This window comes from Genypterus blacodes, unplaced genomic scaffold (assembly GCF_046128005.1).
Source record: "Genypterus blacodes isolate CSIRO-AG114 ecotype Tasmania unplaced genomic scaffold, CSIRO-AGI_Gbla_v1 ptg000067l_1, whole genome shotgun sequence".
NCBI classification, from domain to species: Eukaryota; Metazoa; Chordata; class Actinopteri; order Ophidiiformes; family Ophidiidae; genus Genypterus; species Genypterus blacodes.
In genome coordinates, this window is record NW_027466879.1 from 16191785 (window position 1) to 16219721 (window position 27937).

Consider the following 27937-nt stretch of genomic DNA (forward strand, 5'->3'; position numbering starts at 1 on the left):
AGAGAGAGAGAGATTCAAACAATTTTGTGATTACATTCGGTTCTGATCCATTAGGTTGCGGATGTGTAAAGTAAGTCAGCATGGGACCTCATAGGAATGTATGTGTGTGTGTGTGTGTGTGTGAACTCTGTGCATTATTTGCTCATGAGGATGGGTTGATGTTTATTTTGTGTGTGTGTGTGTGTGAATGAGTGTATGTGTGTGTATGTGCTCTGTGCTCTGCAGCGTTTCCTCGTGTCACACACGTGACACAGACTGGAAGGAAAGAGGCGCTTTGCTGGTACTGGGGTTGCCTGTTCCCTCCCGGGAACTCTGAGGTCAATAATGCATTCATTTCGTCACCACGGAGACGGGGGTGTTGCTGGGGGATGGGCTTTATGAGCCAATCAGATGCTTGGCTCAAACACTCCTGACCTCACTCACTGAGGAAAATCCTGTTAGTCTGGTTTCACTGCAGTGCCAGGGACAAGGTTTGTTTATCATAATCTAAACTTTACGTCGTGAGAAACTCTGTAACATGGAACTGGACTAATTCCGATAACATAGTAGTTTTATGGACTTCTGACTATGATATTTGACTTGCGAATTATCTGAAAACAGGGTTAACCCTTGATGACCTTGTATGACCTTGCCAGCACTACTTGGTCCTGCTGTGGTAAAGGGTCGTTTGTTTACAACTCATCTGCTATTAACTATTATTACTTCTCCCTGAGCACATGCTGTTTTAGCATGAGTCTGGTGTCTAATTGCAAGACCTATTTGCATTTGAATCCACACACACATACCCGCACACACACACACACACACACACACACACACACACACACACATACACACACACACACATACACGCAAGCACGCTGGCCTATCAGAATTTGGTAGGTGGCACAGATCCTCTTATGTAATATGAAGTAGCTGTTACATTCCAGAGTTTATTAGTGTCATAATTGAAACGCATGAAGTGTCACAAGATGTATGGAATTCATAATCTATAATCATTTGACTTTCATTTCTGCTCACATTTTCTGTCATATCAATTAAACCGATGTTGGGTAATATTAAAAAAATAAAGCAATGTGATCATAAATACGATACGATATTAATAGAAAAATTGTTATGACCCGGAATGCAGAATAAAAATATGACTTTAGATTTGAAAATGGTAGTTATCTGTTTTTCGGAGCTTTTCATTTTATAACATTATAACAACAAAGATATTGATTGTAGAATCCGAGATAAGTTCAGAGATATGATATATATGAAGGAGCAATAAGACATGTGCAGGCCTCGGCATGCTGGGACTGTTATGTCATAGGTAACTGTGGTGTAAAAGAGCCATAATAGCTTCTTAGGTGGGCTTGAGTTCATGCAGAAGAGATATGAGCCCACACACAAACACATGACTTTGCTGCATAAAAGAACACACAAACAACACACACACACACACACACACACACACACACACACACACACACACACACACACACACACACACACACACACACACTCAAAACAACCCTGTTATGTGAGCTCAACGTGTACTTCCGGACATGCTGCTGTTTTCTGCGAACGAGGCTGTTGCCACTCTGACCCGTCTGGTGTCCTCTTGTCTCCTCTCTCCCTCCTTTCCTCCCTCCCTCCCTCCCTCCCTCCTGCTTTCTTCACACTCTGCCTCATCGTAACATACATACATCTCAGAAGTGTGAAATCAATGTACACAACGTCTCTGTTAGATGACTTTAAGATGAAGACAGGTCAGCCATTCTCTGTCAAACTGAGGGGTACTGTGGTCTGTGTGCTTTTTAACAGGATCATTTAAGAATCAAAGGTTTTTAAAATAGATCAAATGGTACTGTAGTCTGAAAAAATGGCAATGTTAAGGAGAATTAACACTTAAAGGCACATCATGATTACATGACATAGTTGGCAACTACCCTGTGCTGAGAAAAATGTGTGTTTCTCCAGCGCACAGCCGTGGGTCGTGTTTTTAGATTATTCAGACCCACACACTCCACTTGAATTGAAATGAGAAAAGGCACAATGGCATTTTGTTCATTTCTCATTTTTGGCTCACAGGCAACATTAAGCTTTGTACATATCATCAATGTGTTTTCTTTTACCCAGGACCAGGTGTCATTGGGGCTGTCATCCTCACGGAGACCGCTGAAGCTTCTCTGTAGACCGTTCACAGGGATCATGGCTCCATAGTGCACCATTCACAATCCCCAGTCTCAAAAATGTAGGAGGAAATTCAGAGGAAACTGTGATGGGATATCCTCTCAAAATGGTCTCATGTCCTCTTGGATGTTCAGTGTGTTTGTTAAAGAAAGTAGGTTGCTCCTTTCTGCCGTGGACAAACTCCTGAACTCCAGAATTCTAGATCAAAGCACTCCAAAGAAATCTCCTCAGAACTCTGCTAATTGTTTCTGGACTAGTCCTGTGTGCTACAGGACTTGACTAAGTGGCCTCTACTTGTTGGGCTGTCTTTAATGCTGAGTGTTTTTGAACTAAATTTACCAACCAAGTGTTTTCTGGGAATAGAGTGCTTGGTAGAAATCTGATAGGGTAGAGAGTTGCTGGACTGTGCCGCTGCTTCAGGGGCCAGTATGAAGCCTCAGGTCACACAGTTACTTCCTTCATACGAATTAACACATCTGCACATGTTGACCATAATTCCTTATATGGACATGCATCTGCAATATTAAAAATTACAGGTCAACACAACCAGCATGCATGTTTTTGTATTTTCTTTCTTACTGTATGGAGACCACATGTCCTGGCTCTTATATATTTGTCTATATCCACTATTTATCTTGACATATCTATTTACCCTGAGCTATGTTGCTGTTGTTTACCTGTACACACCACCACAGGGCTTCCATGTGAGGGTCAGCGGGAGCATCTGAGGACAGCGTGACAAGTCCTTTAGGTGTCAGATTTACCACATGACTCCTGCTCCCCTGTGATACTTTAGCCAAAGGCCATTTGGAGTTTGGATTTTCTGCATGAACGTGTCAGTTTCATGTATCTCAAGTTGACCACACAGCTGCTCTGATTCCCCACAGTACAGGACAGTTTGCTATGTAGCAGTACAGTTACTTTGCACTTGTAGGAGTACAATCTGGATGACTCTAGATGACTGGCCTGCTTTTATTAGAATCTATTTTGGTATGCATGGTATTTATAGTTCCAGAAGAAGTGACAATAACTGAATGAAATCCGATGAAAGTAAATAATTCAGTTGCTCTTTGGAGTGATCTATGGTTTATTTAGGGTCAGAGACCTGTAACAAAAAAGGACACACAATCATTCTGTACATTTATACAGTAAAATGCATACAAAACTGTACATAGTGAAAAGCTTCTGATACACAGTGAATCTCCAAATCATATGGAGCATAAAGGTCCACAAGCGACAAGACAAATGATTTCAAAATGTACTTTCTTGTACACATAGTAGATTTACAATCGAATCTGACTACGTAAAAACATGCACACAAAAAAAACAAGCAAAGGACGGCTACCATTGCCACACAAATGATTGTGCTTACTCCCTGTAAAAAGATTCATATTTGCAACTGCAAATGTTGTAGAAAAGTAGATCATGCAGTAAAGTCTAAACCTAGATAATATGTTTGTACAATACAAAAGCAGTACCTGCACTTCGTAAGCAAATGTTTGTTTTTTTATCTTATTTGTATCTACGATGTACCTAACATGACACACATTAGGACATAACACGTAAGAAAATGCTAACACCACCTTGCAACTACAAAATGATTCTCTTCATATGCGAAATACATTCTTGTTTCCACAATGGAGCTCTTTGGAGGAGTTGTAGAGGCTGGATCGGGGTGCAGCATGTAGGTCAAATACTGCAGCTATAAAGTGATTGATGTGGTGGTAAACAAATCCTGAAACCGAAGACATCTTGCAAAATAACTTCTTGCTGTTGCCCTGGATGAAGCACACGTATGTTATCATAATCATGCCATGGATGAATGTGTCTGTGTTCTGGCAGCCCGGCTCTACACTTCCTCCCTTCCTATGCATCTCATGTCCCTCGTGCTAGTGTGATAGCACAGGGTGTCTTCTCTCTATCTTGTTCTGCCTATTTGGCCTCTTTGAGCTCTTGCTATCTGTAGCTATCGCAGCATTGGAAGATAAAGGGATCCCAGTCATGAAAAACGTGTACAGGTCATATGTGTTTCCCAGTCAGGAAGAACAGGGGTCGGTCCTCCTTGGCATTGGTGGTCTGGAATTCATCACTGAGCCTGAACCTCCACTCCTCCTCCAACTCCAACCTTCCCACCGTCTGCCTCAGGGAGCTCCGATCTGCACTGATGACACACAGAGTCGCACCTGAAGGGAGACGGAGAGAGTTTATGGTGTAGCAAGGTGTAAACATTTTCACATTACTCTTCTTTTCTGTCTGTATTTGCTCTGCTTCTCTACCTTTGAGGAAGGTGAACTTCTTGAGGAACCCCGGAGTGACAAAGGCGTCAGCGAAACAGAGGAGGAGGCCGCTGAACAGCAGCCCTGTGGTGCTGATGTTGACAGAATGAGGTCTGGAACTCACAAAACACACCGTCACCTAGAAGACAGAGGCAGGGGGAGTGTGACTGATTCATTCACAACACTTGGTGAGTCAGGTAAAGATGAGAGCGTCGCAGCACAGCTCTCATGAATGAGCTACATGCAAAGTCAAGCAGCGTACACGGGAAAGGAGAAGATCTATTTTCAAATTCAAATTCTATTTATAAAAAAAAGGGTTTGGGGCATTTTTGTCTTTGTTTCTATCAACCGATATGCAGGCTGTAATTCTCTATCGCTGTTTGTGGTTATTTCCATATCTGTATTCATCTGTGTGTGTGTGTGTGTGTGTGTGTGTTTGTACCTCACGTCCCAGGTTGAGGTAACAGTCCACAGACAGCACCGGGTGTGTGTAGTTCTTGGTGCTGAGTGGGAAGAGTTTCTGGCTGGTGTGCTGGAGGTATTTCTCCAGGAGGAGCTGGGCTGGGGTCGCCAAGAAAAGGTGCTTGCTGTCTGGGGCACAGACGTACTGCGAGGGCCCCACTGAGGTGGGAACGTCTGTCATCTGGAGAAACACAACACTTTGTTAAATATAAGGTGACACCTAGCGGTGTGCATTAATAAGAGCACCTCTGTATTCATCTAGCCAGGCAAGATGAAAAGGTGCTGTTTAACCTTGTTGGTTACAATTAAGACACACCATGACTCAGCATGTATGCATGCAGGCCATGATGACATCCTCACCATTCAATTCTCTATTTTTTTGAAGTCACACTGATTCTTCTTGAAAGTCTACCTTTGTCTTGATAATAAATGTCTTGTATCCTCCGATCGCAATCTGCTTCTTCATCACACTGAAGCCGTTGAATTGGCAGACCAGCAGTCCAGCACTGTGGACCCTCAGGGTGAAGTCTATGTCGTGGCAGGTGAAGCGGTTCTGGTCGTACTGCACGTTCTGACTCCGGTCCACGTTTAAGAGGAGGAAGTCGTGAACGTAGCCTCTGGAGAAGGGTTCCCTCTGTTTGTTACCTGAATGGAACACAACACAACATTTCATTTGCATTAAAATTGGTGTGTCGGTGTGTCATCTCAATGTTGGTGTGGTGTTGTCTGATGGAAATATGCCTTGCTTTTGTGAATTATATTTCATCCTCTGATGCAATGACCTCTGACCTGAGAGTCCTCGGCTGCTCCACTTCCTGATCCCGCAGAGCCCGTAGTGGGCCAGGTCTGGACACGCCTCCATGTGCTGTAAGACCTGCTTCAGGGACACAGCACGCTCTGCTGCACCACTACCAAGAGCAAAGAAGTGTGTGTTTAAACGATGTTCTTTAATACGAAACAACAGCAACTTTGTCCTTTACGCCAATATTCATAGGTAAAATGCATGTATGTACTTGCGTGCGTCGAGGTCCACTGCATTCCACATTACACATGAATCATCAGACAGAATGATGAAGGGCCAGACGTCGCTCGCTGGTCCGCCTCCCTCCAGCCGACGAGTGCGTTCTAGCTCCAGGTTGTGATAGGAAAGCTCTTTTATCAGAAAGTGGGCAGCACCTGTAAAATTTGATTAAGGTTGTTCAAAACTGTTCTATATCAAAAATTAAAACTCAGATGAATTTCAGGACTTCTTTCAGTCCAAACATCAGTAGCGGTTCCATACCTATGCCAGCTCCGTTGAAGACAGTGGGAAGCACCAGCATGATGTGGTTTGGCCAGTACTTCTTATAGACGGCCATCTCGTACTCTTTAACCACCAGGATATGGAGGTGTGAGGCTCCATCCATTGCATGGTACAGATTAAACAGACCGTGTTCATGGCGACCTGTGGTCGGGGTGAAGATGGGACTCTTGATGCAGTCTGGGCTCTGGAATGGGAAAAAGTCAGAATAACTTCATATTTCAAATGGTAACTCCTTGAGACATGATTAAAATAAAATACATCCAGTACATTTAGACTTGAGATTTTACTGCAAACTGACAAACTGAGGGCCTCTGGGCTTCACCTACTGGCCTGCAAAGACCATTCAGTAGCAGCAGCGTGGCCTTCAGCAGCATCTAGTGGCGTAACAAGGGTATTGCACTGTGGTCAACCCTGCAGCCCTGGCCTCTTTAAAGAAATTCTTAAAGTAAGTAATTAAGAAAGAACTTGAAATGTCAGTCTATATTCTGAACAGACTGCTGAAATTCAAGATACATAGAGGTGGTGTGTTACAGCTTGGATAAAATAATAAATATGTAGAAATTCAGTCCTTGAAGGTGCAGAGCAGAAAGTTGTGCATGCCCATTTACACCTCTTCTCCTATTCTCCTATTCTCCTGTTCTCCTTTTCCTCTTATTTCTGCTATTGTAGAAGAAGAACAACATGTTGAGATATTGATGATCTCGCACTGTTTTAGTCGATTCAACTGCTAGAAGACAAATCAGAGTCCAGGTAATTAGTGACTCACCCAGTCAGATGAGAGGGGCAGCCGCATGCTCTCCAGCTGGCCCCCTGGTTGGCTGAAGCTGAAGTAGTGCTCTTTAGACTTGGGGATGATGAAGTAGAGCTGAATCTCTTCCCCAAGCAGTAGATGGGAGAAGGTGAAGGCATGCAGAGTAGACTCATACATCTGAGTGTGTGATTAGAGAAGGCATACAGGATTAAGCATGTATACGAATGGCATTCATCAAATTGTGTGTGTGTGTGTGTGAACGTGTCAATGTTCTAGCATCTTAGTGTTCAAGTCGTCAATTACTGTTCTTTGTTCTTTTGGACATCATCATTATAATATGTGTGTGGGTATGCGTACTTGAGAGTGTGTGAGGAATTTTGTGCTGACCTGATATCTGGGGTTAAAGCCCAGGTACTGGTGGCACTGTTCACAATGGTGGTAGGTGTTGTATGCAGCGTATTTGGACAGTTTGATCCTCGATGTTCGTCTGCATAGGTACACATCCTCCTGTCGCACAGGGTTTCCTAGGGGGGACAACAGGGTTGAGGGGCAGGAATGTGCTAACATAACTACAAACAGAACCGCAAACATGCCTGATACATGGATCTCGTGGGCATTTTCTCACTGTTAATGCACTGAGATGGCATCCTTTCTCTTAGTAACTTGCTATTGTTGTATCATTACTTATTTTTATAAAGGATGTTACTGTTTTATCACTTTCGGTATTTGAAATGCACAAGGGTGAGAGAAGAAGATAAGAAGTTACAAAATGATGTGTGTATGTATCACTGCTTTGTGTACAGGTGTGTCTGTGAGTCTCCCTGTACTTACCCTCAACACTGGGTTTATATCCAGCGCAGTAGACGGAGCTGGTGTCATCATATTTAGGGTCATGGATGGTGTAGTCAAAGGGCATTGTCTTCATAATATCTGGGTTGGGCCAGCGTGCACCGGGCGGGTGGTACTGCACCCCCTCAGCCTGAGCACCTACAAACACATACCACACAAACCCATTACATATCAATTAACAGCATCTGAATACTTTCCCCACTCTTTGAATTATATTGTAGGGGCAAATAACAGACAGACAATCTTGCTGGAAGAGCCAAAAAATAGAAACAAGATGCAAATGCAAATATCAATCATTTTGGTGAGTTGTTTCAGCCTTGAAGTACCCCGCTGAGTAAAAGTATTATAAATATGGTTACTAATATACTGACTGTAGTTGATGTCCTCCTCATCGTAGATGTCCACCTCCATCAGCCTGATCAACATCCGAGACAGAATACCCAGGAAATGGAGGTAAGCGCCTGTCTTACCCACCTGGTTGTAAATGAAAAAGGATGCATATTGTAAATACTGACAGTGAGAGAGAGAGAGAGAGAGGGAGAAAGAGAGAGAGAGAGAGAGAGAGAGAGAGAGAGAGAGAGAGAGAGAGAGAGAGAGAGAGAGGAGAGAGAGAGAGAGAGAGAGAGAGGTATTACCTGTGGGGGTCCACTGAGCAGCAGCCTGCGAGGGTGGAAGTTGTCACTGCGTCCCTCTGTGCGATTGCTGCAGTCCATGTGGTAGGAGCGAGGCACCGTCCACTGCCGATAGTAAAGTGACTGTTCTGTACACGTCATCATTTTACTCAGCAAGGGCCTGCAGTGTAGAAATTAGGATTGTTTATCATATGATATTTGACTGACACATTAAGCAGCTGGCCTGGATGTATAACAAAAGTTATATTTTGTTAACGTGTATTTAAACCAGACATGGAGGTTTTCAAATCTGCACACTGATCATAATTCTGTGCAATCTGTCTTAAATACTTATTATGACTATGCAAAGACATCTACACCAAGTGAACTCCAGTACAACTGAGGAGACAATGACTTAGAGTCCTTCAACACAAAAAAACAACTAGAACCATTGGATAAAACATGTGAATTCTTTGGATTTGTGACATCATATGTACTGGTGTGTGTGTGTCCTACCTGAAGCTACTTGCCCAGGCCACAGATATGTGTGGAAGGAAGGAAGTGCATCGTGGAAGCCCGCTGCTGTCGCTGGCTGTAATAATCTCATACAGGGAACGAGGGAGGAGGACAGAGGGCGGACGACTCACCCCCCGTGCCCATGAGCAGCTCTGATGGGGAGAGGAGGCACGGGGGGACAGGGAGTCAGAGGAGGTGGATTTGGAGGGACGGTGGCGAGCATTTGCAGGGGGCTGAGGTTGAGGGTGTAACTGGGAGAGGGAGTGGTGGTGTGAAAGGGTTTGAGTGTAAGGCTGAGAATGAGGTTGAGCTAAAGGTTGGATTTGAATGTGAATTTGGGGTTGTGGCTGCGGCTGTGACGTGGGTTGGGTGTGGGGAAACGTTTGTGTTTGTGGCTGAGTTTGCGGTTGGTGTTGTAATGAGGGCTGAGATGAGGGCTGAGGATGAAGGTGAGGTTGAGATTGTGAAGGGGATTGTTTGGTGTCCACAGTCCCTTTCGAGGTAGTATTAGAGGAGGGGTTCTGGGTGGGAGGGGCCTCTGATGATCCACTGTCTGGGCACGACTGGGTTGGCTGCTGGCTGGATGACAAAGGTGAGTCACCTGCAAACACAAAGAGGAAGAAATTAACTGACAATACTACATTAACTACTCTAAAGAAACAGTGCGTGTCTACATGAGTGTCCTCTCACCGTTCTCCTGTCCATCCTCCTCCTCATTGTCAGTACTACTGAGTTTCTCTGCATCACTCTCCAGTAGGTCACTTCCTGGTCCAGGGTTGTGTGGGGGCCGCGACTCTGCCCTCACTAGATAAGCAGCCAGTCCTAGCTCTTGCTCAAGTGTGGTACGCTGAAGGTACGAGCAGCTCACCACTCTGAGGTCACAGTACTTCAGTGACCTGTGGGCAGAAGTCTTCATTCATATTTGGCTGTGAAACCCCAGGACAGCAAAGTGCCCATGTTTAAAGGTGAATAATTACAAAGTTAGGATCAAAGGTTGGTGTGTTCACCTGGGCAGTGATTCTCCCAGCGGCTCAGGTCCTGACAGGATCAGGATGCAGGATAAGGCCTCCAGCTCCAGGTAAGTACGTGGAACCCAGTCTGCATCCTGGATCTTCAGCCATATCTAGATCACACATACATATAGTATAGAAAATTATATTTTAACAACTTGAGGTGTCATTTACTGTTTTTCTTTTTATAATTTATTATTTCCTGATAGTTTGTTATTCAGCCTGCTTCCCCACCTTAAGCTGATCTATAAAGCTCTGTCCAATGTTGAGAGCTTCGTTGGGATTCCCCAGTATGATTTCAAAGCTCTCCTCCAGACCCAGCTGCTTTCTGACGGTGGACAGGCGTCTGTGGGCCCAGGCTGCCAGAGCCAGAGAAGGGATCCGCAGCAGAACCATATGACCATGGTGGGCAGAGCACTGCTGGGCAGCAGTGAGGAGGGATTGGACAATTTCCATAGTCTCCACAGACGTGTGTTTGTGAAGATTGTGGGAATCAGTGATTCTGCCAGATGCAGCCATCAGAGCTACACAGTAGTGCTGAATCAGAACTGTGGTCCGTATTACTGCACTGTGTAGTTTAGGGAACCTGGAGAGAGAGCAAGCAAGAGGGAAAGAGAGAGAGAGAGCAAGAGAGGGAGAGAAGGGAAAGAAAAGATGAGAGAAAGAAAGTGAGCAGGAAACAGTGAGCAGGAGCAATATTGTGTGATTTTTTAAATATGTGTGTGTGTGTATGTGAGACTATAGTACATTACCTCTCTTCCAGGACAGATGCCATATTTTCAAAAGAGGAATCATAACGCATCAGAGGCAGGCTGCTCCCTGAGCGTGTTGACTCTAAAAGCTCTGACACGCCAAAGTACCGTGTCTTTTCGTGGTACAAGTCCACATCCTGCAGACACACACAGAATGGGGAAGATCAAAATGTGTATAGATGGGGGTGCACATAGTTTTTCAGTCCAGTACTAAAATCTGTACCAGTTGGGCGTAGGTCAGTACACAGTGGTGCCCCATTTTGCAAGTACAAGTTATTGTATTGTGCTACATCAATGTTATGGTCAATCAATCTGCTGTTTATAGTTGGTTATAGTTGATGAAATATATACTTGAATGCAACTGATAAACAAAGACTTCTCTCTTACATTGCTAAATGCAGAAGGCCAGTGGATCTCGTTGTAGGGGCTGATGCGGGTGTACTGAGTCTGAAGAGCAAAGGGGAATGAGGTGACGTGGAGAATTAGGATATTTGGAGCATCCATGACCTGCCTGGAGTTTAACAGCTGGTCCACCAGACCCAAACCACTGTCCGGGCTGTTGAAGGATGCACTGAACCAGAGAGAAAGAAAAAAGGCAAAGTCAGGTGCTTTGTTGTTTCTTCCTATATCAAGGTAATTCCTTCAATGGAAATAAAACAAAAATTCAACAACTAGTTACTGACAACACACACCTGTTAATGTCCCAGTGGGCGTGGTCATGAACCACGATGTAAAGCGTGCATGAGTTCTTGTGTGCTTCCTGGATGAGGTTAGTAATTCGTGCCTGAGCACTCTGATCTATCTTAACTACATAATACTCAGCATCCCGTTGAGACACACAGTCCTGGTCCAAACCCCCAAGCTCCTGAAGGACACCTGAGATACACAGAACAAAACAAAAATCAAATAAATGGAGAAATATACATGATAAAAATGTCTCTCAATTTATTGACTCATTTTTGAAGGTTGAATCATTTCCAAAACAAACATTGATGACATTTATGCCACGTAGGTATTCCAAGTCCAGCACATCTGTATCTGTATAATCCCTGGCCAGTCTGTTTGAGTGTATGTACTGTGGTAGTGAATTGCCTTAGACAAACTTACTACAGTTAATAATGGTGCATTTTAAAAGACACATGAGACTGAAATGAGCAAGCAACAAATGACTGATGTGAAATAAGCAGCTGTGCAAACCTGAGCTCCAAAGGTGTAGAACAGTCTGCTGAAATGTGACCTCAGAGGGCGGGACCAGGATGAGGAAGCTGATCCTGTCAAATGAGCCCAGGTCCAGGTTTTGTGTACTTGAGTCTGCTATGGCACAAACATGCGACAGCAGCTTTCTGGCTACTGCCAGCTGGATGGGACGAACCTCACGCCATTCTACACGGAATTCTAATCACACACACACATGAAAATATCAGCAACTCCATCAAATAACTTTGTAAACATCACCTTTATTCTTGTCTAAGCTGGGGAAATTGATAGCCAAGGAAGGACAACTTATAAAAGCAAGCAAGTAGATACACAATCAAAGCCTGTATTTACATTTTATATAGGAGGAAAAATTAAGATGCAGTGATCTCTAGGAAGAATTGCAAAATGTTGCAAACAATTGAAAAAGGGGAGAGTAAATAAATAGGATATAGGCAAGATTTAAGTGACTGTGGTTGTTCTTCTCTAACCCTTAAATGTGTCATGTGTGATGTTTTGTTATTGAAACCAAAAAGATGAATGTTTGCCCTCTAATGGAAGGTTCTGTTAATGCCAGCTTCTGTGCACTTCTGTAGATCCTAATGGCTACTGCACCACCCAGTGGCCACTATGGGTAATGTTGTGCAGTTTGTGAAAGCTAGAATCTCAGGAATGGGATGATTTTCAATGATTTAAAGAATGAATGGCAAATGGTAAATTATTACTTATAATAACTGGACATGCAATATTAACCAATTTAAGTTTTACCCTTTAAGTTACAACATATTAGGTAAAACATAGTGGAATGTGTGCAAATTACACAATTAAGCACTGATCAGCTCGGACATTAGCTTTCTCTGTAACTGATATTACCACACAACCCATTCCATATGTATATGTATATGTTGGTATGTGTGTGGCTCACCTGAACAGGTGTCTTTGGGACTTAAAGCTCTATCTTTAGGGCTGGGCATGTGTCCATCTTTAGGAGTGGGTGAGTCTTTGGAACACTGTTTTAGTGAATCCTGAGGACTCTGGGTATCTTTAGGACTGTTTGTGTTTTTGAGACTCTTCTCTTCAGCTGATTCCTGACTGCTGCATACAGGAGATGGTTGGTTGCTGTCCACAGTGGCATTGTCTAGCAAGGAATCCATATCACCATCTGAGAAACATAAAGAAATACAGCACAGCACAGTTTGACTCATAACATATCCATGGCAAGAACACTTATGAATACAGGCACACAACCAGATGTACACACAACGATAGACCCACAAATCAAAAGGCAGTAAGTCAGACATACCTTGTCCAAGGGATTTGCAATGATGGATGAGGTCCTGAGCAAGACCGGAGGACAGCTGGTGGTTGATTTCTCTAAGACCCTCACTGGGGGAAAACATATTCTCTGCAAGGGCACGGCACTGGTGTTTACCTGCAACACAAACACACACAGATATTCACATGTTAGCATTCATGTGGCCACTGAGTTAAATTCTATGTATTGCTTTATACAACTTAATACAAGTTTAAAAATTTTCAAGCATTGACACAAGAAGATACACATAAACTCAAAGCGCTCACCTGTCACTACCACACAAGACTGTGTTTCCTGTCCTGGTGTAGTGACAATAATGACCACATAGCTGGTGTTTTCCAGCTGTCCTTCCATTAGTCTATTGAAGGTTTGATGGAGGCCTTGAGCCAAAGAGCTGACCTGCTCCCCCAGCACCAACACGCCCTCTCCACAGGAGGAAGCAGCCAGCTGGGCCAGCCACGGTAGCTGGCTCGGGGTCAGAGGTTGTTGGCTGTGGGCAGGCAAGGAAAGATGTTGGGGGAGTCCAGGTAGGGTGGAGGATGTCTAGGGACATGGCAAAAGAGGAGGAGAAAGGAAATCATTGGCCTTCAGTGTTTCTATAGTGCACCGTATGAGGAGGACAGTGACTGCACAGTACTGAACTATTAAGGCTCTTTCACATTCTGAATGGGACAATGTCTAGCATTTATTAATTATTTCCTTGAACACCACATTCAATAAATTTGATATCTCTCAGCCACCGTGTCTCACCTCGATGCCATAGTGTCTCCCTTGAGTGGCAGGTGTTTGAGGTTGCTGGTACTGTCGGATCTCACTGAGGTGAGACTCTCTCCATGACCTCATGAATATCTGCTCCAAGTCCTCAATCAGGGGCACCTGGTCCGGGCCTGGGTACCACAGGGGAGAGATAAGTTGATATTACAAATCAGTAAATGTGATTAATAAGACATAACCTCTGCTTAAAGTGTCCATCCACAAAGACAGAGTGATGACTAGGTAAATTATGAAGCTACAAATTATTTTTAACATTTTGTTGTTGTCCTTTTATTACTAATTTCCTTTTATTACAATTTACATGAATGAACTGTGAAACGAAAATTGGTTTGCATGCAAATGAAAGAGGACTATTGGGTGTTCAGTGTCTTTGTTCCATTGTTCAGGGCCTTTTTTAAGATGCTGTTTGCTTTGACTCAGTGTTATAAAACCTAGATAAGAAGTGTGACGTGGTATGAAATTCTAATTCAATGACAGATTTAGAGGTCAACGCACAGGATTTGTTTGGTCCTGAACAACAGTCTGGGTTCTCATGTTACCCAGAGGAAAAAGAGTTGCCCCTTGTCCCTGGTCAAGAGAAGACAAAAAGTGACCAGCGATCCTTCTATCAATCAGTTTATTAATTTCTACACAGCTGAACAGGGTAGGGTTTCACAAAACTTCTGCAAAAGACTCTTCAACTGACCAAGCTGAACTAGGTAGTAGACAGTGAGTAGAATCTGCATCTCAGAGGACAACGGCTGAATGGGTGATGGTCCATAGTGCTGGTAGACTCGAGGGAGTGTCTGGGAGCTGAGGTAACAACTCTGGAGCAGGGAACTGACGAGCACTTCACTCACATTACCAGTCAGCTGGGGAAGGGGACCATGGCCTGCATAAATAAGAGGTAGACATATTAAAAGGATAAACACATAGACTTGAGTGATAATATTCAGTGAAAATTGATAGGTGGATAAGTGATGGCCAGTTGGAAAATACATAATTATTTCATTAATGCATAAGGCAGTAGACAATGACAGTGGAAATTTCCCAACTTTGAAGCACAATGTGTTCAACCGGTGGTTCCCAAACTTTTTCTGCAGGGCCCCCTCTTTGTAAATAAGAAAATGTGGAGTTTAGCTTCCAAACTCCACTGGAATTTATTTTAAACATTGCAGTTCATAAAACTGCAACTTATCAAACAAAATAAATGATAAAGTGACAAATCACCTTTACAGTGGAATTATAAAAAGTCTATTGTAATACTGTGTAACTTTTCCTGTGTAACAGCATTTTTGCTTTCGACAGATTTTTTGCAATATCTGCAATACCCCCCTAGGGGCGCGCCCCCCACTTTGGTAACCACTGTGTTAAACCAACAAATGGTCCGGTGAAATCTAATACAGAGAAGGCCCTGGAAAAACACAAACACAGACCAGGATCAGGTAGCAGGAAAGGCAGTGCTCTCTGTCCCCGAGGGATTCAGAAACAATAATGCAGGTGAGAATACATTATGGGACACTGGTGAGTGGTTAGGCAGAGGTGGACACCAAAAAAAGGAAAGGACAAGAGGGGGCTGTAGGTCAGGTGGAGGGCACATAGGCCACACATTAGGGAGAAGAAACAGTGAGGTGGTATTTTAGATACAGGGAGAAGGGTGAAGTAGGTGAAGGACAGCAGAAGGAGGGAGGATAGAGAGGCTGGGAAACAGCCTCAGGTCATGGTTGGCTTTTATCCTGTGAGAGCCGACCAGCTACAATGACCATCTGCTGGCTGCTTACTAAACCTCAGCTGTTCACTGTGACGAGAACTAACTCCAGCATTCCATGAGCAGGTTTACCTGATTGTCTTACAGGTACAGACCATGATTTGCAAACTATCCAAGTACACACACGCATACGCACACTCACACACACTTGCACACACATTCTCTGACCTTTGAAGATGACAGGTTGCAGTCTGCAGGTGTGTAGCAACTGATCAGGCACTGTCACTGGGGGAGACACTGGGGTAGAAGATCTCTTGGGCAAACTCACTGGAGCTGCAGCCTCTGAATGGTATGAAATTAATCAATTTACATTGACAAAAACTAATAACAAAACTAAAGCACATTGAACAGCACATTATTTGTTCATTAAAATATCTTTAATATTACCTGTTCTGGCTCCATTTAATACGACAGAGGAGAATGATGATGAAGATGATGAAGATGGTGGGGTTTTCACTGTGTTCTCTGGCACAGTAGAGGCAGATGACTCGGGGGACCAGCCCTTGTGCCTCTTTTTGGGGGGTCCTGCGTTTGCAGGGGGCCCTAGAACATAGATATTTTACATTTTAGTTCAATCAAACACTTCAGAGAGGCCTTGCGGTCTGGTTCAAAGATGCCAACAGCACAACAGACACAAATAACAAACAAGAAATACAAAATGTGCTGTCCAAACTGCTGTGTTCTGACTTCCTACTGAGAAGATGACCACAGAGCATATTTGATGGCTGATAAATATTTTTGTTTTATTTATCTATTTTCACAATATACTATTACTAGACCATGGGTTAAGAATTTATAGCATAGATTTCACCAATACTCGGTTGCTGGTCCACAAATAAGAAGATACACTGGAATTTGTTTTAGAATGGATTTCTATTCATACAGCAGAGAAAACAGCTGTATTTTCGTCATACATTAACTTGTCACTTCCTCTTCCTCTTAACTTTCAGTTGAGATGCAGTTACAGTGAGACACATAAAAGGTCCACTTGTTAAAAGGGCCAATAAAAACAAAGCACTAACAGGAAGGAAGCCTTTCATTCAGCTGCAGTGAGAAACACAGAAAAAAGAGGCAGAGGGGAGATTTTACAACCCTGGTTTATGGAGGTGAGAGACTGATGGAGAGAGAGAGAAAGAGAGAGAAAGGAGGAAGCGAGAAGTTAAGTGTCCCAAGTGTTGATAAAGGAAAGCAGGGGGCAATCAAAAGGGCAATCCCCAACTCAACAGCATGCTGTATTGCGCACAATAACACACAAACACACACACACACATACACACACACACACACACACACACACACACACACACACACACACACACACAGAGACAGACAAGCTGTCTGTAGTTCCTTAGGTAGGAGCTTTCCCTTTCAGGGGGAGGCGTGAAGACACCAAGGGGAGGGGGTTAATGACAACGCAGCACATTGACTGCATTTACATACACACAATGACCTCATCAGTTTAAAACCTGTGTTGGTTTGGTCAACACAGTCTCTCCTGTTTCTAACATGTTTATGGCCTTGGATTGGCATACTTACATTTTAATGAAATGAATGGTGATTTTCAGAAATTCTTCCGGTTCTTTTAACTTAGACATTTTGTTATCACTGAGTGACTTTCACTGTGTGGAACAGAAAATTGCGGAAACTAAAGTAATGTGAACCAAAGTCAACTGCCCTGCTGATATAAATACATTCCCAGATACGGATGAGGGCAGGGAAGGGGACAGTAGTTATTTATTACAGGTAGAAAGCAGTAAGCAGTCTCCAGTGCAGCATTACTTTGAAATGTTTCAAATTATACCTGTATTCATGTTGATACTTTTTCTCTTAATTTTTCCTCCTGGACATGAACTCAACGTGCGGGCTGCAGTCACATACCTGTAGCCGAGGGTCTCCCCGGCCCTGATTGATTCAGGGGCGGCTGGGTGATGGCAGGAGCAGCATGGCTGCCATTTATCAGCGAGGGGGGGACGTCAGCCGTATGCGGCAAACTTATTGGGTCAACATGAGACCCTGCTGTACACAGATAATTATGAAAAATGAGGGAAAAACATTCAACAGTGACTGCTTTGATGATTGTATTACATTGCATATACTGTATTAGACATTTTCAGTCGTATACCTATGTCTGTATCTAACATGAACTTGAAAAGCCCAAAATGAAAAAAGCACAGATGAAAAAGATCACAGGCATCATTCTCCAACTGTAGATAAGGTTAGCTTACTTTGCAGACCAATCATTTCAAAAATAACACATCATATCCAAACTGAGCAACAGTCTAAGCAACTGAATCAACACATGAGTTTATGAGTACTTATATTCAAACATCTCACAAATCTCGTGCATCATCTCTCTTTCTCTTTGTGTGTCGCTGATAATTGTCTACTAAAGGAACTAGGCATTCTGGGAGTTATGTGTGTGCTTGCATAGTGTGTTTGTTACCTGTATAACTGCCAGGTGTGTGTGATGCGTGAGTGGTTGCAGATTGTTCATCTGATGTCACATGACTTTCTGAGAGGCTGGACGCCATCTGTCTCATCCTGCCATCTGAAACAAACACACAAACACAGACAGACACAAACGCATACAAACACACACACACACGCACATTTTTATGTATGTAGTTTCCTTCCTTTTTCCTCGTGGCACTATGTTGCCAGGCAATTTTTTTCGGCACGTTTGTATGTCATTACTTTGTGTTTATAATTGCATAGGATGTCCGAAATAGCAAAAGACAGACCGAAGATAGAGGAAATGCCTGTATGGAGGGAATTTAAGATGGAATGATTTACTTACAGAAATGCTCAGATTAATCCAGACTATGAATTGATGTTTCTATGTGGACGAAAACATTGAAGTATACAAATTAAACGTTGTCCTTACCATGTCCCCTCCAGCAGATGAGAGCTCCTCTGACCAGCACACCCTGTTTGTTTCGGTACAAATGGTACTTCAAGTGCTTCTGTTTCTTGGGCTGGGTGCTGAGCTTTAGGTTAATGTGATTGGAGAACTCTGTGAAGTAACGGAAGCCCTTCTCTCCACAGCCCATACAGTTCCCTGAGAAACCTGTGGGGAGCACACACGTCCAAGCATGAACACACAGCAGTGTTGTGTGATTACAACACTGTGGATGCTATGCTTGCCTACAGTGACAAATCTGTATTGTCCCAAATGTGCTGTGATTTGCAAAGGGTCTTGTATCTTGATTACTGAACGCTGCTGTTTTGTAACCAGCGGTTCACCAAACAGTCACAATGCTACCATGGCAATATCTCCTGCCTCACCCAGCAGTGCGTTGCGACCCCGTTCATCTGGCAGGAAGCGGCAGTCCACTGCACACACCAGCAGAGTCTCAGGGAGGGAGGGGGACTTAACCCCAACCAACATAAACCCAGCAGGCACATCCATGGGATCTGATGCAATGGAGGACAGACGCAGATCCCTGCCTCCTTGACAGAAGCCTGAGGGGAAGGAAAGACAGCAACAGGGGGGCTATTTTCACAATACGCTCTGGCAGTAATCACATACATCAAAGTAACATTGGGAAAGTGTTTTGGTCAAACTCTTAAGATTATCTTCTCCAACAGTCCCGTAAAATATGCAGAATTGCCCTGCATACATTCAGTTCATTTAATTTGCATTGACAACCTTCGATGAAATAACATTAACATTTATTGAGGCACCGGCTAAATAAGCATCAGCAACCAGGACGTGACCCACTTGCAATTGGTGAGTGAAGAGGAGCTTAAAAGATGCAAGTTAGGAGGTTTTAAGAGGTGCGGTGTCACTAAGATCAGCTACTTGTTAGTGTAATGTGAAATGAATATGAAATAATTGATTATGCCAAACAATTTCAACTGCACCAAAGAAATGTGACCGTGCACTCAGCAATCAACTGCAGTGTGATAACAGACCTAATCTATCAAGAGGTTTGTAGTATTCAATTCAGGATAATGAGAATATCACCTCCAGTTATTTGCACGATTGTTCATTCTGCATGTATACAATAATGTTGGCTAATTACACACATGCTGTGGCACAGATGACGAGCAAACAGTGCTTGCAGGCTCTTGTACCTGTTACATAACAGACATCTCTACGTGTACAATGCGACTGAAGCAAGTAGTGAAAGACTTCAGCATCTGTTTGACTGTGAGCATGTGGAGTGTGTGTATGTATACAAACCATCTGTGGTGCAGCATCCCTCAGGTGCGGGTTTCATCTGGTAGGGTATCGGGGGGCTGTTAGACTCGGATCCATCCTCGTACTCGTCATCATCATTCTCTGTGCGACCTGTTGACGACACACAGCGACATGCGCAAATGACATTTTAATGGTGAAGAACAGTGGCAACCGGCTGTGAGCTCAAAGGGAGAGAGAGAGAGAGAGAGAGAGCATGCAAGAAATCTGTAACTGAAATTTAGATGTAGTAATATTTAAGAAAGTCCAGCAGACTCTTGAGTGAACAAGTAGTAGTTTCAATAAATACAGGTGGAAAGTCTTAAAAAGACCTCCATCTTTCCTGTGTTAGCTCTCTTTAAAGAGAGAGAGAGGTATGGAAACACTTGTTGAGATGGAAAGAATGTGTGCCCCTCAGGAAGAACAGGAGGTTGACTCCGGCTGGATTTCATTTCCTGTTTTGCATGGTTGTTCCATATCATTTTGAGAAAAGATGAATCCCTGTTGCTTAATTCATTATCAAAACCTTCTCTTCGAAGCGCCAGTTGGTCAGATCCCCACATCAACAAGAAAATCAGGAGTTAATAGAATTCTGTGTGTGTGTGTGTCTGGGAACCATAACAACCCACCATTGTGCACTATTGGCTGCTCTGTCTCGAGGTAAAGCTGTGAGAAGACGGGTCGAGGCACCACAGTGTTTGACCTCAGTGATGCCTCAATGGAGTTGTGAAGAACCTCCTCAAAGCGTGTGGTCTGCAGCTGGCCCGCATATGAATTCCCCATTGGTGTCCTGTGGAAATAAGGTAACCTCCTGTTAGACACTCGAGTTACAAAACCAGTTTGCTCAGCGTCACTCCGCCGTATTCAGGTTGTTTGATTGAATCATTTGGGTTTTAGATTAGAGCACATTTTTACCATGCAAGAAAATCAGATTCTATTCCAACTACAAATGGCCATATTTTCTAAAAACGGTGTAGTAATGGAAAGCAAGGTTTTAAGTGAAACAATATGCAGGATGTGATGACAGATTGATGGAAACGGAGACAGATTTAGAAAGAATATCTGGTCTGCATTTGCTGAAACCCCATAATAATTAATATGCTATTTCATGATGCCAAATACACCTTTTCAAGATTTTTCCGCACACACACACACACACACACACACACACACACACACACACACACACACACACACACACAGTGGCTGGTGGATGGCATGTGTCCAGACAGCATGCTATAAAAACAATCAGTCCACTCAGGGCAGGGCACCCTGACCTAGACTCTAAGCTCTCCCTCCCTCCCGCTCTCTGTCTTTCTGCTCTCTCACGCCTTGTATTTCTCTCTCACACACAGAAGCATGCAAACTTCAATAGACCCACTGCATGACTCACTGACATGAGATACTGAACGTAAACACACACACACACATACGCTAGCTTATACAAGTATTCCACTGTTTTTTAATTAGTTTGCAGTTTCAGATGTCAAGATCAGGGAGACACGGGTGATACCTTCAGGACAAGGATGACATAATGTGCATTAAAGTGATTCACTCAGTTCATTATGTCTTGGTAATTAACTATGTTTTGTTTACATTTTGTATATGTGGTCCTGACACTTGTATTCTACATGTGTTCCAAGTTGGAAATTGATCGATCAAACTTCTGAAATTCGACAGACCAAAGTCAATCAGTCAATGATGCACCATGGCAACATTTTGAATGACAAACTTTATCCAAAAGCTGTCCACAATGGTTTAAGTGTGATTTGAAATACAGTATCTCAGTGCATAATTTAGTTTCAAACGGATTGACACATTTAGTTTATTATTTATAATTAGCAAGTTTGGTAATTAAGTAGAGTTTGGAGTTGTTTTTTTTTTTGAGTGTAAACAATACAAAAAGTGACTAAAAATAATCCCCTCAATTTGGGTTTGGTTTTGTTCCCCTCACATTTTGAGCAAACCAAACCATATGAACAGAAGCCATATGAGACGCTCTGTCACAAATGTCTTAGGTTTGGTGTTAAGAGTATCAAATCAGGAAGTTTGCAACCTGGATCTTTGTTTTTGCTAAACAAAGATCCAGGTTGTAGTCATGTACACTATAAACCAAACAAACCATGACACTGCATTGTCAAATTTGAAGGAACTTGAAGACAGTGTCTAGAAAATCACATATTCTTTCACATTTCGGGAGGAAAGCATTTTGCCTGGAGATTGAGCACATACAACAACACGTTAACCTTCAACATGTGAAGCCAAACACGCAGTAGGTATTTACGCTGAGTCGAAACCTTTTCACGTTTGCTTTGTGTGTGAAACACTTTGAGACCAAAAACTTTGTTGTACTTTGGAGGTTCTTCTGTCACGCCTTTGAGTCCAAACTAATAAATCAGTAATAGCTCTCTACCTTTGTTTTGTCCTTTTGTTTGATGTATACATAGAAAGGTCTTTGCACATAAAACTATACAGGTATGTTACCCACAATGTTGTGAGCCTGTTATTAATATACTCTGCACACAGCAAGCAATAGATGTATATGTAGACACTATGTACTGTATATGACTGTCTTCACTCCTTTGCCAGAACACAGATTACATGCTGTTTGCAGAGTATTATGTCCTTGACCCTGAAATATATCAAAGGGAGGGAAGTATAAAGTGGAAGAAGGCATCCGTACACAATCCAGGGATTCATCTGTACACTTGGATAACAGAACTCTATAAATTCTATCCATGTGTAATCCACATATTTTGCTCAGACAGATTTGTGCGAGACACAGTGCAGCCAAAACTCCAGAGTATCGTGTGCACGTAAACATCATGAATGCTGTAAGGATTTACGGCAGACTGCAGTTCTGTTACACTGATTTACATCTTTATTAATTTAACACAATGTTCATTTGTTTGTCGGGAGAAACCCTAACCCTAACCCGAACAGTGACAAAACAGGAAATAATAACTGCTTATGAGCTCATTTTGAGATTAATCTTTTGCTATTTATAAATATTTATTTATTAATGAAATTTAATTTAGTTTAATTGCTGCTACAAATATGTTAGTGAAGGGTTCCTGTCGGGCCTGTGTTTGATGGCAAACTAACTCTGTGAGTGAGGAGGGAAATAATGTTTGGAGAGCAAACACCTCCTAGTTAATTCCCTCTGCTCTAAACCTTCGACTGTCCATATGCTGGCTAGCTGACGGACTGACACACACACACACACACACACACACACACAGAGCTGGTCTCATCTTTCTTACGCCCTGGTATAGTAACACTCATTGCCCAGTCATGAGCTTGTGGCTCAGCTTAATGAAAAGACTCCCCTGTGGGATTACAGAGTTAAAGCTGTTTGTCTCTCAGACTACATGTTAGCAGAAATACAGCACTTCATCTGGAATTTAAAGGTGAATTCCTTTTTTTAACTATTTCAATGTGTTACTACACCTAGGTTCCATTGCATTGTGCCGAGCCCCTTTAATGCATAGAATGTGTGCATAAATGTAGAAAGAGCTCACTGCAGGGTGAGCAGATGTGAGGCCTAAACCTTTCAACAACAAAAATATACCAAATCTACACACACTACACCACATGACCTATATATACTATGTTACATTGTGAATATGATGATAAGACGAGAAATAACAATTCAAAATCCCCCAAATAATAACAATAACAATGTTAATATCATATCAACATAAAGGGATTCAGGTAGGAAAAGTTCAGCTTCCCTGGCCAAAAAGTTCTCCTGAAAGTTGGAATGAGATTGGATTTATTCAGAAGCTGTGAGGCTCATCATTCCTCACTGAAAATGGACAGTGTTTCCCAGAACTGACAATGTGACACACACACACACACACACACACACACACACACACACACACACACACACCTAACCAGCCACCTTCCTCTTCCACACTTGCATATGTAAAGAGGCCATGCTGCCTTTAAAATGCCTTACACCACTTTGTGGGGCGACACAAAGACCCTGTCATAACACAGCCACCAGAGGAAGTAATCACACCTTCAACCAAAGAACACACTGATGTTTACAACCACCGAGAGGGAGAGAGAGGGAGAGAGAGGGAAAGAGAGGGAAGGAGATGAAAGCGGAGAGGTGTAGCTCTTCATTTACCAAAAGCTGAGCAAAATCCTAACATTCTGAATCAAAGCAAAGGAAGGCCTGATTCTGACTTCTCCTACTGTTTGAGCCTTTAGAGACCTGACATCTGCCTCTGTCCTGAGCTGCTGGAGGAGGAATGATTTGTAGATGGAAACACACATGAAGAAAAAAGTATTTCAACGTGTCGTTCAGGCAAAAACGTCCAACCGTAGTTACATACACTCACTTCTCTTATGCACACGCCATATGCATTTATCTATTCTTAAGGAATCTATGGCACAAGGCGAGTGTGTGACTTCATAACACATCTCAACAGACCTGCTGCATATGAAAGAAACCAAGACAGCAAAAGCAAAGATCACAGAAATGAGCGATTGAAACTTTTTTTTTTTGGAGGAAGCTTTGTTGATCATCTCTCCTCCCACCTCCCCCCCTCTCCTCCCCCGTCTCCGTGACATGGAAGTGGGAGATCCTTTCATCTCCCCCTCCTCTTCTTCTTCTCCTTCTTCCCTTTCTGTCTCTCTTTCACCCCGGGGAGAGAGACACTATTGTGGTGTTTTATGACCCTTGGACCTCTTTCCCACCACCGCCTCCACCTCAAACACACTCAACCTCACACATATACATCTGCAGCTCAGAACCCCTTTAGCCCCAGCCAAACGCCAGATTAACACACCCTTACTTTCTGATCAACATTTCCAAGATTTTAAGGGCTTTTTACTGAATACACTTTGGATAGCACTGAAAAAAAGCCAAATGACACAAATCTGTCAGCGCTGACCTTAATTCTAGACATGATCACGTAAAAGGATTTATTTCTTGATATTTCTTTGGAAAAACATGAAGATAAAATGAGAATTAGTGTGTTATTTCTCACAAATACACACTCTGCTAAAGGAGAATGATTTTATACGTCTTGAGGGACGTCTCATGGCTGCAAGGTCAAAGGTCAGTCCAGATAACAATGTTTAAGCAAGACTTTGATGTGACCTATACTTCTAACACACGTGCACAGAAACATGTGCAGGCACACACACACCGGCATACGCGCACCCACACACACTATTCTATAGGCTTTGGCTCAGTGGACACAAAGGGCTTGTCTTGGGGGGTGAAAGGTCATCCTGGGAGAGGTCAGATAAGAACCCTGGGGTCTTTTTCTACTAGCCAGGCTCACATACCAGCCACTCACACACACACACATACACACGGAGTCCCTACTATTCTTTTTCTCTGCACACTGACCGGCAGGGTTGCAGTCTTCAACCTCTCACCCTGGCACCGTCAATAGAAGATCATATTACTCACAAACACACACAAATAGTAGACGCAGACTGCACACACAGCATGTGCACAGTATCACCAGGAACATTATTTTGAGCAGCCATGTTTGTGGAAGTGTGTGAGAGAAAACAAGGAAGAGATAAGGCGGTGGAATGTGGAGCGGTGTCAGCTGGTCAGTAGCATCTCTTTCAGCCTGACTAATACAATAGAAACAGAGAAACTCCCAGTTGTACAGATGCTCTCTGTGAGTACTGACCCACAGCCAAACACACATGCATGTAGGCAGCTGACCAGCTGTAGGGCCACACACACACACACACACACACACACACATGCAGTGGACCCTCAGATGCTCACTTCACTGGCCAGTGACCCACAGCAAATACTTTCATTCACAGTTTTCCCACAGAAAGTGGATCGATGACCGATCAGCCAACTGGCAAACTGACATTCAGCTCGCCAACCCCTCTGTCATTCACTCTGCTATCCCACACACACCAGCCAAAACCTGTCACTGTCTATTAGAAACCGCAAAAACGCCACATCATCAGGATTTGGGAAACAGTTACAGTCCCGTGTCTGTGTGTGTGTGTGTGAGGTAATGTAGTTAGAACCAATTACAAAGCCTCACATCCTTAGATCTGCCGATTCCTCATCTTCTCTGCTCATGTTGCTATCTGACTGTGTGTCCTTGAGCTCCCTTTGCTCACTCCCTCTCTTTCTTGCATAACAGAGAAACTTGTGTTGTCTACACTTGTGCCAACACTGCAGAAAAAAGCATCTCCATGTACTTTCAAACGCTTCAAATGTTTAAGCTGCCAAACTGCGTTTTGTGATTCTCCCAAAGTTTTTTGGGAGAAAGTATTTTGGGAGAATCACATCTAACCTGAGAGTAGCATGTTCTTGCAAACAAATACATGCATGTGTGTACAATACAAACTGACAAAGACACACGGTATACAACACAAACACACGCACTGCAAGATCTCATCATCATGCAGTGTCTTTTCCTTTGGATGTACACTTTGTGTGTGTAAAGAAAATATACATTCTGCTTATTGATATTTTAATGCAAAATACCAATTAAAGTACCAAAATAAGTCCAGTTAATAACATATGGTACAATGTGTATGGACCACTTAAGGACCAAACTAAAATATTACATGTTAAACAAATATAAAGACCATGTTGTATTATGAGTTCAGACCTTAAATCAAGAAGAGTATAAAGGAGTGATTATTTGTTATTGGAAAAGTCTCACACATGCATATTGTATGTTAGCTGCATACTGTGACATGTTATCATTAACGTGTAACAAAAAATGAGGATTTTGGTGTGGTACAGACCCGATGTGGGTTCAACACCTGGACTTCTTTAGACATTGCAACTAGTGTGAAGTGTCATAACAGTGAAAATACACATCACTGATAAATACCTTCATTCTGTACACCATTACTCGTCTATTGCACAGGAATTCCCTGCATAAATGCCACATTTTAAAACATTTCCACGTATTTCCACCCGTTTTCCGAGCAACATCAGTAGTTGCTCGGAAGATGCGTGTGCGTTCCTCATCATGACGCTAATGTCCACTACCTGAAGGAAACATAAACCCGCTGCGGAGCCAAAAGAAAACTTTTCAAACGGAGGTTTAAAGGGAATCTTACTGTAGCGCTGGAGTCTGGAGCTATTCTTCGGGAAAAGGCTGCGGGTCTGTCGGCTGCGCTGTCACCATGGTCTCCGCTGAGAGACGTGCGGCGGTACTGAGAGACGCGCGTGTCATCACCTCGAATCACCCCGCGTGGGAAGATCCCTCCCCGTTTTCTCCAGCACAATGGTACAGTCCACGGAGGGGACGAGCCCCCTCTGGATAAGACGACTTCACTCTACAGAAAGGAAGTAGTCCTTATCATATTTGTTTTAGTGTCCGATTGTTTTGTTATTGTGTCATGCGAATAAAATGCCGTGTAAGTTTTAAATATGAAAAAAGTTTGTTTTGGGGTCGATTTAGTTTTTTGTAACCCAGTGCTGTTTCTATATGAACCCTTATCTCAGGTGAACCTTCATGTGTCTCCATTCTTTCTTCATACTATGATCATGATGTTTGAACGTAAATACAATTTTTTTAAAAACCTGATTTGAGCTATTACTTTGGCAGTTAAGTACAATTTAAGCAATTGCACTTTCTTTACTTTGCTCTCCCTGCATGGATGGAGATGATGAAGTATACGGTACATATTAGCATGAGTCCACCTACTGTCAGCTGTAACAACAATTAAATATGTTTCTTGGTTATGATGTTGTGATAATAAGAATGATGAATCCAGGATTGTACAATTCTAAAAATGTCCTCAGTTGATTGGTTGACCACATTCAATTCTGAATGACTGAGTGATTTTCAAAAACGTGTATAAGGCTTGGAAGAGAAGACACAGTGGGTATTTGATATAGAGCTTGGTATAATGTTGGCTCCTTCATTGTTTGTGTAGAGAAACTGCATCAGAGACAGAGCATTAACTCAATAATGACATATAGACTTTATGTTGTATAACAACAGCTAGACAGATTGACAAATGTAGGAATAAATTCCAATTAAATTCAAATGCAGT

General features: G+C 42.9%; 1 protein-coding gene and 1 long non-coding RNA gene across 2 annotated transcripts; one reads left to right on the forward strand and one right to left on the reverse strand.

The window, feature by feature from the left end:
- LOC143004530 (uncharacterized) lies at positions 1–4998 on the forward strand. Its single transcript, XR_012963972.1, has 3 exons — positions 1–474; positions 4462–4642; positions 4909–4998. It is a non-coding gene; the product is annotated as an uncharacterized LOC143004530 (long non-coding RNA).
- greb1 (growth regulating estrogen receptor binding 1) lies at positions 4179–27081 on the reverse strand. The gene is made up of 34 exons (XM_076155490.1): positions 26996–27081; positions 20548–20708; positions 19925–20032; positions 19024–19200; positions 18623–18805; positions 18182–18286; positions 17617–17754; positions 16126–16281; positions 15907–16020; positions 14677–14862; positions 13968–14104; positions 13484–13760; positions 13206–13334; positions 12828–13064; positions 11906–12103; positions 11401–11584; positions 11096–11279; positions 10709–10845; positions 10191–10542; positions 9954–10069; positions 9637–9842; positions 8947–9547; positions 8455–8611; positions 8191–8293; positions 7802–7957; positions 7358–7494; positions 6986–7147; positions 6199–6403; positions 5930–6092; positions 5706–5824; positions 5329–5561; positions 4897–5097; positions 4455–4593; positions 4179–4361 (listed from the first exon to the last, which is right to left on the reverse strand). Exons 2-34 carry the CDS (start codon positions 20699–20701, stop codon positions 4198–4200), a joined length of 6018 nt encoding a protein of 2005 aa, XP_076011605.1. The 5' UTR covers positions 20702–20708; positions 26996–27081; the 3' UTR covers positions 4179–4197.
- Positions 27082–27937: the final 856 nt, after the last annotated feature.

What these genes read in the sequence shown, in the direction of transcription:
- greb1 (XM_076155490.1), bottom strand. Translation starts at nt 20,701, where the DNA reads ATGGGGAATTCATATGCGGGCCAGCTGCAGACCACACGCTTTGAGGAG. An exon ending in GTCTTGTGTGGTAGTGACAG is followed by an intron (nt 13,335 to 13,483) that starts GTGAGCGCTTTG and finishes TTTGTGTTGCAG; the next exon opens with GTAAACACCAGTGCCGTGCC. An exon ending in GCTTTAACCCCAGATATCAG is followed by an intron (nt 7,148 to 7,357) that starts GTCAGCACAAAA and finishes TCACACACTCAG; the next exon opens with ATGTATGAGTCTACTCTGCA.